The sequence below is a fragment of the Eleutherodactylus coqui genome, chromosome 5, assembly GCF_035609145.1.
Source record: "Eleutherodactylus coqui strain aEleCoq1 chromosome 5, aEleCoq1.hap1, whole genome shotgun sequence".
Lineage (NCBI taxonomy): Eukaryota > Metazoa > Chordata > Amphibia > Anura > Eleutherodactylidae > Eleutherodactylus > Eleutherodactylus coqui.
The window spans coordinates 264,506,686-264,523,280 of record NC_089841.1 but is presented as its reverse complement, the minus strand read 5'-3'; the positions used below and the strand labels follow the sequence as shown (position 1 = coordinate 264,523,280).

The 16,595-nt window shown below is 45.0% G+C and overlaps 1 protein-coding gene across 1 annotated transcript; it reads right to left on the bottom strand.

Annotated features, from left to right (window-relative positions):
* Positions 1-410: 410 nt before the first annotated feature.
* Positions 411-16,518, bottom strand: FAM32A (family with sequence similarity 32 member A). The gene is made up of 4 exons (XM_066604623.1): positions 16,319-16,518; positions 15,114-15,252; positions 8,037-8,090; positions 411-593 (listed from the first exon to the last, which is right to left on the bottom strand). The coding sequence occupies exons 1-4, from the start codon at positions 16,390-16,392 to the stop codon at positions 525-527; spliced, it is 336 nt and encodes a 111-aa protein (XP_066460720.1). The 5' UTR covers positions 16,393-16,518; the 3' UTR covers positions 411-524.
* Positions 16,519-16,595: the final 77 nt, after the last annotated feature.

The window sequence follows — 16,595 nt, the reverse complement described above, 5'->3', positions numbered from 1 at the left end:
CAAATGAGACTGAAAACTGAGATTTTTATTCCATTAACAAAAAGTGCACGTGTTTGGAAAAATAGGAGACAGTTAGGCGTTTTGTCCTAGAATTAACCTTCTGTGGGTTTTCAAGCACTACGGTATTTTAAAAACTTTATAAATAAGGCCTTGGTCACACTGCTAACGATGGCTCCATTCAAAGCATTCACTGGTAGTTTCACTGCAAGAATACACAGCATGCAATACTATGCTTACTGTCAAAAAGACAAACTACAATAGATTCCATAAGTCACTTAAGGCTAAGGCGCTACTAGTATTTATCACACAACAGATATAGCAGTGTTGGGGCTTCATTTATAAAAGAAAGCTACAAAACATAAAAGTGTCAGGGATTAACAAAATGCCATTTTAAATTTGAAGTTCAGAAGAATAGTTTAGAAAAGTTTATTTACTCAACAAAAAACGTACAAGTGGATCAACAGGGAAAAACAAAGATATACAGTTTTATGAATGCGATCTTCATATCCATGACGATATAAATATTATTTGGTCCAGCTAACTTTAGGGATATCATAATGTTCAGTAAGTGTGTCCAGATGGCGATTAAAATCCTAAAAATAAAAAAAATAAAATTATTAACAATCCCCTGGAATTAAAGCGACACCACAGTTCTAAAAAAGAAAAATACAACGAAAAGAAAAACCCAAGATGGCTGCAACGCTTCTCCAAGTACATGATGCACACTGTATGTTGCTAGTGCAATGGTAGTTTGAGATTACACTCTTCTCTGATTGGCTAATCTAAAGAATTGAGTAATTTCTTACTGTCAATGTGCAGTGTACATCAGGTAGTAAAAACATGTGTCCTGCAGAGAATAAAGCCCCTCGGCTGTGGACATGACAGCTCCATGCTGTCGGTGTCCGCAGGTAGCTGACAGCATGGAGCTGTCATCCCGGGCTGTACGGACCCCCCCGACATTGCAATCGGCGCTATCCAATGATCCAATGGATAGCGCCGATCGCAAAAAAGTAAATAAAAGTTGAAAAAAAGTTACATATTCAGCTGCCCTGATGGATCGGATCCATCGGGGCAGCTGAAATTACTCACCGAGGTCCGCCGCACTGCTACCCGCTCTCCCGATGCTCCGGGCCCCGTAGCCGTCCTTCTGCGCATGCGCGCCAGGCGGCATTATGTCAGCCGCATGCGCAGAAGGCCCGGCGGCGCGTGAAATTTAACCCCTTAACGACCAGCCCATAGTGTTTTTACGTCCTCCCGAAGTGGGCCTTATTCTCCGAGGACGTAAAAACATGCTTCCTGCAGAGAATAATGCCCCTCGGGCTGTGGACGTGACAGCTCCATGCTGTTGGTGTCCGCAGGTAGCTGACAGCATGGAGCTGTCATCCCGGGCTGTTCGGAGCCCCCCCCGGCATTGCGATCGGCGCTATGCAATGGATAGCGCCGATCGCAAAAAAGTAAATGAAAGTGCAATAAAAGTTAAAGATTCAGCTGCTCTGATGGATCGGATCCATCGGAGCAGCTGAAATTACTCACCGATGTCCGTCGCACGACTCCCAGCTGTCCCGATGCTCCGGGCGCCGTAGCCGTCCTTCTGCGCATGCGCGCCTGGCGGCATTACGTCAGCCGCATGCGCAGAAGGCCCGGTGGCGCGGGAGACTTAAAATCTCCTGGCTCCCGGCTCCTGTAGGTAGCCGGGAGGCAGGAGATGTCAGCGGGGACTGTGGTGAGCGGTCCCCGGTACCGCGATCGCCGTTATCCAATGGATAGCGGCGATCGCAAAAAAGTTAAAAAAAAGTGTAAAAAAAGAAAAGTTTCACCTCCCCTCATGGATCGGATCCATGAGGGGAGGTGAAAATACTCACCTCAGGTCCGCCGATGTCCTCCGGCCGGTGTCTGGACCCCCCGCTGGCTTCTGCGATGTGCCGATGCGGCGCGCATGCGCAGAAGCCGGCGAGCCCGGCAAATTCAAAATCTCCCTGCACCCGGCTGTCACAGATAGCCGAGTGCAGGGAGATATGACTGGGGACCGCTGTATGCGGTTTCCAGTCATATGATCACCGTTATCCATCAGATAACGGTGATCATATAAAGTTAAAAAGTAAAAAAAAAAAAAAAAAGTTAAAAGTAAAAAAAAGTTTAAAAAGTTAAAGTTTCATCTCCCCTTATGGATCGTATCCGTAAGGGGGGATGAAATTACGTACCCAAGGTCCCGGATTTGTTCCCTGGTGGGATGTTGATCCGCGGATGTTACCCCAGCTTCGGCGCATGCGCCCGTCAGCATGATGGCGGACGCATGCGCAAAAGTGAAAGATTGCCCAAGAAATATAAAATCTCCCTGCTTCTGCCTACCAAAGGTAGCCAAGAGCCTGGAGATGTCACGGGGAGCCGCGGTATGCGGTTACTGGTCACGTGATCGCCGTTATCCAATGCATAATGGCGATCACGTAAAAGTTCTTTAAAAAGTGGCAGTTTCATTTCCCCTCACCGATGCGATCGGTGGGGGGAGATGAAACATCTTCTCGGAGGCTTCCGCATTTGAATCCAGATGCGATTATCCTCTATGGACCCTTCCGGCTGCTGCGCATGCGCCCGCCGGCAAAATGCCGGACACATTCGCAGGAGCCGGGAAGCCCAGGAAATGTTAAATCTCCTTGCTCCCAGCGACCAACGGTTGCTGAGTGCTTGGAGCAGTGACCGGTGGCCTCGCTGAGCGGTCCCTGGTCACATGATAAAGTAGCGAACTAACATTAGGCCGGTCACGCGTGACCGGAGAGGAATTACAGGTTCTGCATGCGCTTGATCAGCGGTAATCCACGGATCAATCGCATGCATTGGATTACACAATTCCCCCCAATTAGCGGGTCGGAATTACGTAATCCACTCGCAGAAACAGAACACGGCATGCTATATTTTACCACGAATATCTGCGACCTAGAGCCCTTTGTGCTCTATGACCGCGGATATACCCGCAGCCCATATGCAAACACATTGTGTACGGGCTGCGGGTACCCGAGTCATCTCTAAGCGACGGCACGGGAAATGCAAACAAAAAACCGCCTGTGTAAGTAGGCAGTTATGTGCAGTACATTACGCAACCGTACGCAGGGTTACAGCCGGGCTCACAGCTGGAATCCGCTGCGGGCCTCCGCAAGCAGATTCCGCCTACAGCTACGTGAGCCCGGCGTTATTCAGACCGCTACCTGTAATTCTTAATTTACAAGAAGCCTCGGGAACGCTCGCCTTCCTGCAGTTCCAGGAGCAGCTTGTTGAGCGCCTTCTCTGTGAGACCGCTGCACCGCAGCAAGATTACAAAGCCTCACAGCGCCACTTTCTACACCCCATCCCCGCCGCTGAGGTTACGAAATACCCCCCAAAATACATGAGAGGAGGGGGGGGGATACCCGGTTTTCTTGCCCCATGTGCCCAGCCCAACCAGCCTCCGTAATTACCCCTGTCTTCGGACATAAAACGCATTTATATTATTACCTTGATCTAATATTTAGGGAATGCCAAAAAATGGGGATGGCGGGGGGGGGGGGGGGGGATTATTTTTAGGAAGTCAATTTTTTTTCCGTATAAGTGGGCAATGGGGCCTTGAATTTATTCAGTTCTGCCCTGAAATCCAGCGGGCATTCCCTCCATTATGGGCCTAGCCATGTGTCCTGTAAGTAGATTAGGGCCACAATGGGTATGTTTCTGAACAGGGGACAAACAGGGGTATCCATTTTGGGGTGAAAGTCTTCATTCCTATGTACACTGTACAAAAAAAACAGTTTTTAAATTGACAAAATTGCCAAACAAATGAAAATCATAATTTTTTCCTTTTGCTTTGCTTAGATTCATTCAAATACTTTGGGGTCAAAATATGCAGTACACCCCTAGATGAATTTGTTAAGGGGTCTGGTTTTTAAAATGGGTCATTTGTGGGGGTTCTCTATCGTTTTGGACGCTCAATGGCTCTACATGTGGGCAATGGGGACTGGAATTTATTCCGTTGTACCCTGAAATCCAACGGGTGCTCCTTCCATTATAGGCCTAGCTATGTTTCCTTTAAGTAGATTAGGGCCACAATGGGTATGTTTCTGAACACGGGACAAATGGGGGTATCCATTTTGGGGCGAAAGTCTTCATTCCTATGTACACTTTCCAAAAAAAACAGTTTTTAAATTGACACAATTGCCAAAAAAATGAAAATCGTAATTTTTTCCTTCTGCTTGGCTTAGATTCATTCAAAAACTGTGAAGTCAAAAAAGTCATTATACCCCTAGATAGATTCGTTAGGGGGTCTACTTTTCAAAATGGGGTCACTTGTGGGGGTTCTCCATCGTTTTGGTCACTCAATGGCTCTACAAGTGGGCAATAGGGCCTAAATCTCCTTCAAGCAAAATTTCTGTTCCAAAAGCCACCGGTTGCTCCTTTCATTTTGGGCCCCATTGTGCATATAGACGTAATACTAGGGCCACAATGGGTATGTGTCTGAGCACGGGACAAACAGGGGTATCCATTTTGGGGTGCAAGTCTTCATTCATATATGTGTGGTACAAAAAAAACTGCTTTTGAAATGACAGAATTACCAAAAAATGAAAATCGTATTTTTTTTCCTTCGGCTTGGCTTAGATTCATTCAAAAACTGTGAAGTCAAAAAAGTCATCCTACCCCTAGATAAATTCGTTAAGGGGTCTACTTTTCAAAATGGGGTCACTTGTGGGCGTTCTCCATCGTTTTGGTCACTCAAGGGCTCTACAAGTGGGCAATGGGGACTAAATCTCCTTCAAGCAAAATTTCTGTTCCGAAAGCCACCGGTTGCTCCTTTCATTTTGGGCCCCATTGTGCATCCAGACATATGATTAGGGCCACAATGGGTATGTTTCTGAGCACGGGAGAAACAGGGGTATCCATTTTGGGGTGCAAGTCTTCATTCATATATGTGCTGTACAAAAAAACTGCTTTTAAAATGACAGAATTACCAAAAAAATGAAAATTGTAATTTTTTTCCTTCGGCTTGGCTTAGATTCATTCAAAAACTGTGAAGTCAAAAAAGTCATTATACCCCTAGATAAATTCGTTAAGGGGTCTACTTTTCAAAATGGGGTCACTTGTGGGGGTTCTCCATAGTTTTGGTCACTCAATGGCTCTACAAGTGTGCAATAGGGCCTAAATCTCCTTCAAGCAAAATTTCTGTTCCGAAAGCCACCGATTGCTCCTTTCATTTTGGGCCCCATTGTGCATCCAAACGTAAGATTAGGGCCACAATGGGTATGTTTCTGAGCACGGGACAAACAGGGGTATCCATTCTGGGGTGCAAATCCTAATTTTCATGTGTACTATAGAAAAAAGTCCTGTCTTTAAAATGACATATTTGCAAAAATATGAAATTTTTGTTTTTCTCTTCTAAATTGCATTGACTCCTGAAAAAAAACTGTGGGGTTAAAATACTCATGACACCCCTCAGTGAATACGTTAAAGGGTGTAGTTTTTAAAATGGGGTCACTTGTGGGGGTATCTATCATTTTGACTCCTATGAGCCTTTCCAATCTTGGATTGGTGTAGGAAAACAAAGTGTTCCTCAAAATGCTGAAAAGTAATGTTACATTTGTACGTCTCCTAAATGGTTAAAAAAAAGGAAAGTTTTTCCAATGTGCGCCCAAAATAAAGTAAACGGATGGAAATATAAATCTTAGCAAAAATGTCTATATTATGTTTGCACATATTTGAGATATTGCAGTTGGAAATGTGAAAAAATGACGATTTTTTCAAAATTTTCCCAATTTTGGCGCTTTTAATAAATAAAAAAATTCTATCGGTCTTTTTACCGCCTAAATGAAGTACAAAATGTGGCGAAAAAACAATGTCAGAATCGCTTGGATATGCAAAACCTTTCTGGTGTTTTTCCATGCTAAATTGACACGTGTCAGATTTGCAAAATTTGGCCTGGTCATTAAGGCGCAAACAGGCTTGGTCACTAAGGGGTTAATGCAAATATCACATTCAGAACCACACTAGTTTACACTCCCAAACATTCAGTGTTAAATTTTAACCTCTTTTTATCCATAATCACATATCTCAGGAGTAAACACTCGCCACGATTGTGTGTTTTTTTTGCATAGAACCTCTTGCTGCAGCCCCAATATTCAGGGGGCGAAGGACCAAGAAAGTTTAAGAATAAGTTATACACAGACTATGTGCTCCCTATGACTGTCCAACGTCAGGTCTCTCTTCTAAATATTTGCATCTTGATATAGGAATACACTGAAGATTCAGCAAGTGATTAGATCCCTGCATAAACTGCCAGCATGTGTGATAAATGCAGACAGATAAACTGAGAATGACATATGGACTACATCCGGCTTTGTGCTAAAAGACCAGCTTCCCCAACATGTTTCACCAGAATTCTGGTGTCATCAGGGGTATAAGAGCAAAGAGCAATATAAAAGGGCAGCAGAGTATAGTGACAGAACAGAACTCATCTGCAAAATTTCTACAAAAAAAACAAAAACAAAAAACACAGGAACACGCAGACGACCCTGCAGACTCTCGAGTGCTCCTCTAAACTGAAGGTTACTATACAAATAAGATTACCATCGGCAAAATGCTTGTTTGGCCAACAGCTATTCGTCCTGCTCCGCCACCACCCACACATCGCGGGCAAGAGTTGGAATACCACTATACATTAGATGGGCGACCAGTATTGGGCTCAGCCCACATTTATCCATTGTGTATGACATTTATCCATTGTGTATGACTTTTATCCATTGTGTATGACTTTTATCCATTGTGTATGACTACCGTAACTCCTTAAGAGCACAGCTAGCAATGCACTATAAACAGCTGGTAGCTATTTCTTTTGACTACCATACACATGCTAGCATGACCAATCATGTAGGTGTTCTCAATAGGGAATTTGTCACTTCCAGAGATTTACCTCTCCCAAGAACATATTATAGGGTATGCTGAAATACAACATACCAGACCCTTCTTTCCTAACAGCCATCATTGAAGGAGAGTTGAAACATCACCATAACACATCAGAAGGTTGTCCAGTCATGTAAAAAGTATATGGCCACCATAAAACACTTAAAATGCATATATTCAGGTGAATAGCATTGTCACACTTTCACATTTAATTAAAAAATTAGCCCACCCATATGCAGTTTCATATATAAATTACCCCTTCAACAATTTAAGAGCTGTTACTTCTAGCCCTCTAAATGGGATATCGCAGGTGACATTCTGCTTAATGTGGGCATGTAGTAGGACATTGGCAGCAGTGGTCACCTAAGTATACAAACATGTAATCCCTGGACCCAATGTAAACAGAGACAAAGCAGCAGCAGGTGAGCTGCAGACTATTATGGAGTGAGCAGTGCATTTTATTTTGTTTATATATATATACACACACACACACACATATACACACACAAATAAATGAAAGCCCTCGCTGACTGACTTGCCACTAATTCTCCAACTTCCCGATGTCGTAGAAACATGCAACTTGGCACAAGCATAGATTATGTCCAAAAGAGGAAAAGTAAAGGGGTTTTAACTCGATTATTCAATTCTAAGCGCAAAAGAGCTAGCGTCCAAATTCTACGTACATAATCTAATTCTCTCACTTCCCGATGTCATAGAAATTAGAAATTTGGCACGAGCATTGATTAGGTCATAAATAGGAAAAGTTAATGGGTCCCAACTCAATTATTCAATTCTAAGCGCAAAAGAATTAGCATCCAAATTTTACATACGGAATCTAATTCTCTCACTTCCTGATGTCATTTTATATAAAGGAAACGTCGCATGCTTACCTCCCCGTGGTGTTTCCTGGGTAACGCAAAGAACCATGCAAAATGGTGAACATATGTTTTTCCGGTATCTCTAAAGTAACCACGACTTCATAAGATTTTCCGTGTGAACACCAGATAAACACCAGTACCAAATTAACTCGGGCGAAGCCGGGTATATAAGCTAGTTTTATAATATTCCCTTCCTCTGCCACCAATGTTTAGTTAATCGAAAAACCCCTTTAACATATTACTTACCTCAACTCTTTGTTTGTGCGTCTTTGAAGCCTTCTTTAAAATTCTTTCCATTTGCTAAAAGAAAATATAAGTGGTTATTTTTTTTTGGCTTCAACCGCATAAGAAAAAGTCCTGGAGAGCACCAAAATGTCAATCGTCTGGTCTTGAGAATCAACAGATGAAACTAAATCTATTAAATAATTTTAAATCAAGTGTATTCACGAAGGAAAAATAAATGTCACACGAGATGCAGGGGAATAAAATGAACACACAAACATGCACAAAATATCACCTGCCGACTGCAGGAGGAAGTGAAAAGTCGGTGAAGATATAAAAACAAACAAACAAAAAAAAAAAGAAAATCGCCAATCCCAGATGGAATACACCCCAAGGTTTCTAAGGGAATTAAGTGACGTGACCGCTATTACTCTATTGAGACCGAGGTTGCACCACTGAATTGGCGTATTGTCAATGTGGTTCCAATATACAAATAGGGGCCCATTTACACGCAAAGATGATCGCTCAAAATTTTTTTTTTTTTTTTTAAAACAAGAGATTGGCAATTTTAGTGATCGTTTCGGATAAGCTGCTAATGGGCTCTAATGCCCATTAGCAGCTTATTACCTTCATTTGCATTTAAATGAGCCTCCAGGAGCTGTATACAGAGGACAGCAGGTGGTGTGTTCTCTGCATTCAGCTCATTTGTTCTGCCAAAGGCTGCAGGCTGAATACAATGTGATCAGAGCCTCCGTGTAGAACCCAGCGTGTGGTCTGTATCATCACTCTCCGGTCGAACAATGGATTGTATGCTCACCTAAAAATCATCGTTCGTCCAAAAAGAAAGGATAGAATTTGTTACCGAAAATTCCTTCCCCCCCCCCCCCCCCGAGTCATCATGACGGCAGTACGTGGGAGGTTGCCCTCTGACCTCGTAGGGACAGGAAGCAAGAGGCTTGAAAAGACTCCTCCCCTGGGAGCGGGCCACCGCTTTTCTTAGGTTTTGTTGCTCGTCTTTAACTATTTTTGTAGTGCAGTCCGAGCAAAAGGGTCTCTTAGCGTTATCGTCCACTTTTTTTGGCGCATAACGCACACCTTTTTATCCTCTTTTTTTTCCTGTTTAGTTTTTAATGCTTCCTCCTATAAGGAGAAGCCATACTCACAAAAATGTTCCTTTTTTTTTTTTGTCCAAGTGCACTACTTACGGTTGGCACAATCCCTTTTTCGACCTCAGCAATGTCCATGCAGAAAAAGGAGCCTGGGAACCATAAGGGAGGATTTTTCCGAATGGAATTTTAAATTTGGCGCCTTTATGCACCAGCGCTGACGTCTGACGTCATCGCGCACGACGCGGCGCCATGCCCGGAAGCCGGCCGTCGCGCCAGACGCCGGGAAACAGGAGCGCAGAGCAGCCGCACCTGCCGCTCCCTCCCCTCCGATGGTGCCGACGTCCAGATGGAGCCGTGGAACTGCCTCCCCCGGCCGGATACCCCGCGCCCCGAGGAGTAGCGCTATGCAGCCCGCAGCCTCCATCCACAGCACGGAAAACTCCCTCCTGTGTCCGTTTGGGACAGGAAGACACTGGAGTCAAGCGGTGGGAGGTGGCCTTTTAAAGAATTCCTCTTCCTGTCCCAAGGATCACAGGCAGAGCAACCTCCATTTGTGCTGTCAGGATGGACGAGATAGAAAAAAAAAATTACTTACCTGTTGGCCACTGCTGTGTCCCCCGCGGGGATGAAGAATACATCTGCATGCGGCAGATGTTTCCTTCATCCCCGCTGCTACATCTTCCACATCTGTGGCAGATGCAGCAGAGGAATTCTTTAATTCTCCGAGGTGCTCAGCCAATCACAGGCAGCTCTCACCCGTCATTCATTCAGGGAGAGCTGCCTGTGATTGGCTGAGCACCTCAGTGTAGGGGACAGCAGGAGAAGACATGGCCGAGTCTTGGCAGCTGAAGGGAGGTGAGTATCTTTTTTTTGTCTTGTTTTTTTAAACCACTTTTACTTGATTTTCAGGGAAGGGCTTATATTTAAAGCCCTTCCCTGAAATCAATTGCCAGCAGCAGAATCCTCTACCGCAGCTGACATGTGTGACAGCTGCGGTAGAGAATTTAAGAAGTCCTCTGCTGCATCTGTGGCAGATGTAGCAGCAGGGAATTCTTTTAACTAGTGGGGATGAAGAAAACATCTGCCGCACACGGCAAATGTGTTCTTCATCCCTGCGGGGGGCAAGGCAGCGGCAGAACGGTAAGTAATTTTTTTTTTTTTTTTTTAACACTAAAATTTTTTCTTTTTCAGGGAAGAGCTTATATGTAAAGCTCTTCCCTGAAAAACAATTCAGGTGTGCCAACAGACTGTTGTCTTCAATGGAGCGGCCGGCAGCAGCAGCGGCTCCATTGAAAACAATGCGTGCATTCCCTAAGGTGCACGCATGTCCTATCTTTGCAGGCACACACCTGTAAAGTACGGACATATGCACACACCATAGGGAATGCATTGTTGCAAATAGAAGCGTGTTGTTGTGTGTGCGTATGTACGCACAAAAACACGCTTGTGTGAACGCACCTTAAATAATGTGATAACATTCTCTAAGTCAGCACGATTCCGGCGATATAAAGTTTACAGTTTTTTTATGTTTTGCTATTTTTTTTTTTCTTAAAGGTTTGCTTTTGTGTCGCCACATTCCAAGAGCCCCGTATTAGTTTTTTTCCCATTGCCAGAGCTCTAGAAGGCCTTGTTTTTTGCAGAATGTTTTCTAGGGGCAAGATTAACAAAATCTGTAATTCTGGCATCTTTTTTTATTTTTCACTGTATTCTCTGAGCAGCAAAAATAATATATTCAAGTAATTCTACAGGCTGGTACGATTATGCCTATACCAAATTGTGATAGTTTTTATTTTTTGCTACTTTTTCACAGTTAAAAAAAAAATAAATTATTATTTTTATCGCTGCATTTAAAAGACCCCCTTTTTTTTTTTTATCATTGGAGCTGTGTGAGGGTTTTTATTTTGCGGGATGAGTTGTACTTTTTATTTATTGATCAGTGCAGAATTTTGATCCCTTTCTATTCCATTTTTTGTATGGCGAGATAGGCTACATTAGCTAGTTTTGGCTACATTAGCTATTTTTGCCACGTTTTACTTTTTTTTCCCATGCAGATTAACCTCTTCCTGCTCCAGGACATACATCTACGTCCTGCAGCGTTGGGGTATGTATGAAGAGAGATCGCGGCGCAACCTCTCTTCATAGAGCGGGGACGTCAGCCGTTTACTACAGCTGACACCTGTGGGCAATAACTGCAACCGTACAGCATTATGTCATAGGGGAGGAGTGATCAAAGCATCACTAGCCCCAGGGGGGGGGGGGGGGGGGGGCTTTAAAAAAAAAAAAAAGGAATAAAAGTTTAAATCCCCCTCCTTTTGCCATATCTATAATAAAAAAAAAATCTAAGTCATAAAAGAAAAATACATTTTTGGTATCAGCGCGTCTGTAAAAGTCCAATCCATCAAAGTAGTGCATTATTTACCCAACACGGTGCACGTAGCCTGAAAAAAATAAAAAAAATTAAAAATAACCCAGAAATGCACTTTTTCAGTCACAGTCTCCCAGAAAAAAAAAAAGAATGCAAAAAAAAGTGATCAAAAAGTTTGTATGTATTGCGAATTGGTACTAACGTAAACTACGGGACATCCCGCAACAAATGAGCCCTCGCCTAACTATGTTGACGGAAAAATAAAAAAGTTATTGCGCGCAGAAAATGTTAAAAAATTAAGTGTCTTTGAAAAAAAAAAAAAAAAAACCACACACACTATAAAAGTTTGGTATCGTAGTAACTGTACTGACCCATAGAATAGTTACGTCATTTTTGTTGCAGTTTGTGCGCCGTAGAAACAAGACGCACCGAAAGATGGTGGAATGTTTTTGTTTTTTTTTCATTTTATTCTAATCAGAATTTTGTTAAAGTTTTTTAGGGCGACGCATCATTAAGGGGTTAAATAATGTACTAACTTCCTTCTCTGGGTCATTATGAACGCAAGGATACCACATGTGTAATTTTGTTTTTCATTTTCTACAAAGTAAAGAGATAAGGGTTTTTATTTTTTTTAATCATTTTTTTAACTTTTCCCCCCAAACTTTTATAAAATTTTTGTCCCTTTAAGGGACTTCCACAGAGACCATCAGGAGCCCCTAAATCACATTGTGGGGGTCCGATGGTGTCAGCCCTCTACGTGCTGCGGTCGCATAGAGTTAATTGCTGTAGGACTTGCCAGAATCTGTGAAAATTTCTGGAGAACAGGAGAAGTCCCAGAAGATTGGAAAAGGGCAAATGTCCCCCCCCCCCCCCCATCTTCAAAAAAAGGGAAGAAGATGGACCCAGCAAACTACAGGCCTGTGAGCCTGACTTCTCTACTGGGAAAGATATGTGAACAAATTATTAAACGGCATGTATGCAAGTACTTGGATAAGAATGGAGTAATTACCCAGAGACAACATGAATTTGTAACAAACAAGTCATGCCAGACTAATCTAATTTCCTTCTATGACAGAATCACTGACTGGGTTGATCAGGAAAATGCGGTGGATATAGTATATCTTGACTTAGGTATAGCATTTGACAAAATATATCTCATACCATACTTATTGATGGGAAACTGATCAAATTTGACAATGACACGAAGCTAGGAGGGATAGCTAATACTAGTGAAGAGAGCGTATTCAAAAAGATCTAGAAAAGCTTGAACAGTGGGCAGTGACTAAAAATGGTATTTAACAAGGAGAAATGCAAAGTCCTACATCTGGGCAGGAAAAATGAAAAAAAAAAAAAAAACACAAAGAAAGGGAGGAATTGAGCTAAGCAGCAGCACATGTGAAAAAGACTTGGGTATACTAATAGATCACTGACTGAATATGAGTCAACAGTGTGATGCAGCAGCAAAAAAGGCAAACACAATGCTGGGATGTATTAAGAGAGGTCTAGATCACCCTTTACCCTTCCCTTAGTCAGACATCTAGAATACTGTGTCTAGGTCTGGGCAGCCCAATTTAAAAAAAGATCAACAAACTGGAGCAAGTCTAGATAAGAGTTACTAGGATGGTGAGCGATCTGCAAACAATGCCCTATGAGGAACGGTTAAAGGATCTGGGAATGTTTAGCTTACATCAAAGAAGGCCGAGAGGAGACTTAAAGGGGTTGTCTCGCGCCGAAACGGGTTTTTTTTTTTTTTTTTTTTTAATAGCCCCCCCGTTCGGCGCGAGACAAACCCGATGCAGGGGTTAAAAAAAAAAACCGGATAGTACTTACCCGAATCCCCGCGCTCCGGTGACTTCTTACTTACCTTGCGAAGATGGCCGCCGGGATCTTCACCCTCGGTGGACCGCAGGTCTTCTGTGCGGTCCATTGCCGATTCCAGCCTCCTGATTGGCTGGAATCGGCACGTGACGGGGCGGAGCTACACGGAGCCGCTCTCCGGCACGAGCGGCCCCATTCAGAAGAGAAGAAGACCGGACTGCGCAAGCGCGTCTAATCTGGAGATTAGATGCTGAAAATTAGACGGTACCATGGAGACGAGGACGCCAGCAACGGAACAGGTAAGTGAATAACTTCTGTATGGCTCATAATTAATGCACAATGTACATTACAAAGTGCATTAATATGGCCATACAGAAGTGTATACCCCAACTTTGTTTCGCGGGACAACCCCTTTAATAGCGGTCTACAAATATCTGAAGGGCTGTCACAGTGCAGAGGGATCAGCCCTATTCTCATCTGCACAAGGAAAGACTCAAAGCAATGCAATGAAACAAAGGGAGGAGGGACAAATTAGATATTAGACAGTGGGGGGTGGGGGTGGAACAATAGGAGGAACAGATTGCTATGGTAGGTGTCAGGTTCTGAGCCAATCGCGGGAGATTAACTACTGATCTTGGGGATTGGTCATCCATAGGATTTGCCCTGGAAACCCCTGTAACAGACATGTGCGATGAAGCTCTGAACCTATAGAATGTAATAGGTGGGAATCCAGCTTGGCAGTTCAAATCTGCACTTGGGAATCCACAGGCAGTTTTACTGGAATTTGCCACTATTCTCAAATTTGCCATTTAGGCTGGGCTCACACAGGGCGGATTTCCCGACGGAAATCTCGCGGTTAGGCCGCAGCGAAAAAAACGCGAGATTTCCGCCGGGAGAACCGCGGCTTCAAAACCCGCCTGGCTGCTCTTTCCTCTATGGGAGCGCCGGCCGCAGTGGGAAAAAAACAAAAAACGAACATGCTGCAGACGGCAAATCAGCGCCACAGCGGGGGCTTCTGCCGGCTTAGCCGCAGCGGATTTGCTGTCCCGTGTGGACGAGATTTCTGAGAAATCTCGTCCACATGGCTGGCTAATCCCGGGATTAGCGGCCACATGCGGATTTGCCGTGGCGAAATTCCACACGGCAAATCCGCCCCATGTGAACCCAGCCTTAAAGGGGTTGTCCCGCGAAAGCAAGTGGGTCTATACACTTCTGTATGGCCATATTAATGCACTTTGTAATGTACATTGTGCATTAATTATGAGCCATACAGAAGTTATTCACTTACCTGCTCCGTTGCTGGCGCCCTCGTCTCCATGGTGCCGTCTAATTTCAGCGTATAATCGCCCGATTAGACGCGCTTGCGCAGTCCGGTCGTCTTCTCTTCTGAATGGGGCCGCTCGTGCTGGAGAGCTGCTCCTCGTAGCTCCGCCCCGTCACGTGCCGATTCCAGCCAATCAGGAGGCTGGAATCGGCAATGGAACGCACAGAGCCCACGGTGCACCATGGGAGAAGACCTGCGGTCCACCGTGGGTGAAGATCCCGGTGGCCATCTTCGCAAGGTAAGTAAGAAGTCACCGGAGCGCGGGGATTCGGGTAAGTACTATGCGGTTGTTTTTTTTTAAACCCCTGCATCGGGTTTGTCTCGCGCCGAACAGGGGGCTATTGAAAAAAAAAAAAAAAAAACCGTTTCGGCGCGGGACAACCCCTTTAAACTCAAAACGCGTCCACAACTACAGCAAATCGGTAAACCTGAAAACTGTTCTGACCAGATGATCTGAGCACATGCGTTCTGTATGTTCATCTTACTCGTTTCTCCTGCATCTTCTCAAACGCGATCTGTGCCGGCGTCCTTTTATCCAGAGCAGGTTTCCTTTTCTCCTCTTCGTTTTTCTTGCTCGCCATCATCTGTTGAATCCTCCTGCTGTTACTTTTATCCTTTTTCTTTCTGAAACATAAGATGGCGCACTATAAATGATAACGAGCGGCCCGCACATAATACCGGGTGATTGGCCAAAAGGGTTGCCACCAAAAACGTCAAAATGGGGCGTGGCTTACATGTTATTCCATGAATATACTGACAACTGGCCGTTCATGTTCCTATATTATTACATTAGGTTATAGACCGCCTGCAGACGGCCGGGTCGGATCCTGCTATGAGAATTCTCGCAGCGGGACCCGACCCGAGCCCCTGCAGCGACCAGTGCGGCGCTCACCTCTCCCGCGGCTCTTTGAGGAGACTCGCACAGAAATAGAGCATGCCGCGATTAGACAAATCGCAGCCATCTGCCTAGGATTGAGTTTTCTAACGCAACCCTATGGCAGCCTTCATGGGCGGAAATTCTGCGGAAAATCCTGCCCATGTGCAGGGGGCCGTACTGAGGCGCAATGGTCCCATAATGAGGAGCCAGCCACGACACCCTTCATATTGGGACACTAAGTGTAGAAATGCATTGGTGGTGGGCAAACTAGGACTTACAGACTGTAGGGCGCCACAGCAAAACTAAGCAGCAGCTGAGCTCTAGGATAGCAAGACCTAGCGACCAAATAATGGTAAACCAGTTCTGCACAGTCACAGTACAGTTACCTCCAGTGACCACAGGGGGCGTCTCCTCTGATTTGTGGACTCCATTGTTATTCTTCTGTATTTGTGCAAAGACTTCCCCTCAGTACCCTCCCAATAGTACTAGCATCCCCTTTTTTTGGCCCAACTTACGTCCAGCTTCCCCAGCGCTCCGTGTGCCACGCCCCCTTTACGCCCAGCGCTCCGTGTGCCCCGCCCCCTTTACGCCCAGCGCTCCGTGTGCCCCACCCCCTTTACGCCCAGCGCTCCGTGTGCCCCGCCCCCACTTAGATCCAGCTCCTTTGGGGCTCTGTGGTCTCCGCCCCCACTTACTTACCGGCGTCCTGACCTGAATCACTGGCCCTGTGTTAAGCCCCGGCTGACTACAGACTTCTCACGGCGGGCACGCGCTCTATGTGCTTTCCAAGTCAGCAGCCGTGGCTGCACTTACTTTTTGGCCTCGCTGACGTCTCCGACTCCTTTGAGCCGCAGCGCCCCCTTGTGTGCAGACTCGTACTCCGACATGTCCCACAGCTGGTGGTTTTGCGAACCCGGAAGCCAAGAGCGACGACAACAACTGAATTTAGCAGCCGGTTTTGCTTCGCCGGAAGGAAGCAGCGCCTGACGTGCGAGGTCACGTGGTTTTGCCGTCACGGGGCGGGGCCTTGTCCTCCCTCGGAAAACCGAGTTTATTGCTTGCTAATATTTCAGCCCCAGTTAAGTAGCAG

What these genes read in the sequence shown, in the direction of transcription:
- FAM32A (XM_066604623.1), bottom strand. Translation starts at nt 16,392, where the DNA reads ATGTCGGAGTACGAGTCTGCACACAAGGGGGCGCTGCGGCTCAAAGGA. An exon ending in GACGTCAGCGAGGCCAAAAA is followed by an intron (nt 15,253 to 16,318) that starts GTAAGTGCAGCC and finishes CTTATGTTTCAG; the next exon opens with AAAGAAAAAGGATAAAAGTA. An exon ending in CGCACAAACAAAGAGTTGAG is followed by an intron (nt 594 to 8,036) that starts GTAAGTAATATG and finishes TTTTATTTTTAG; the next exon opens with GATTTTAATCGCCATCTGGA.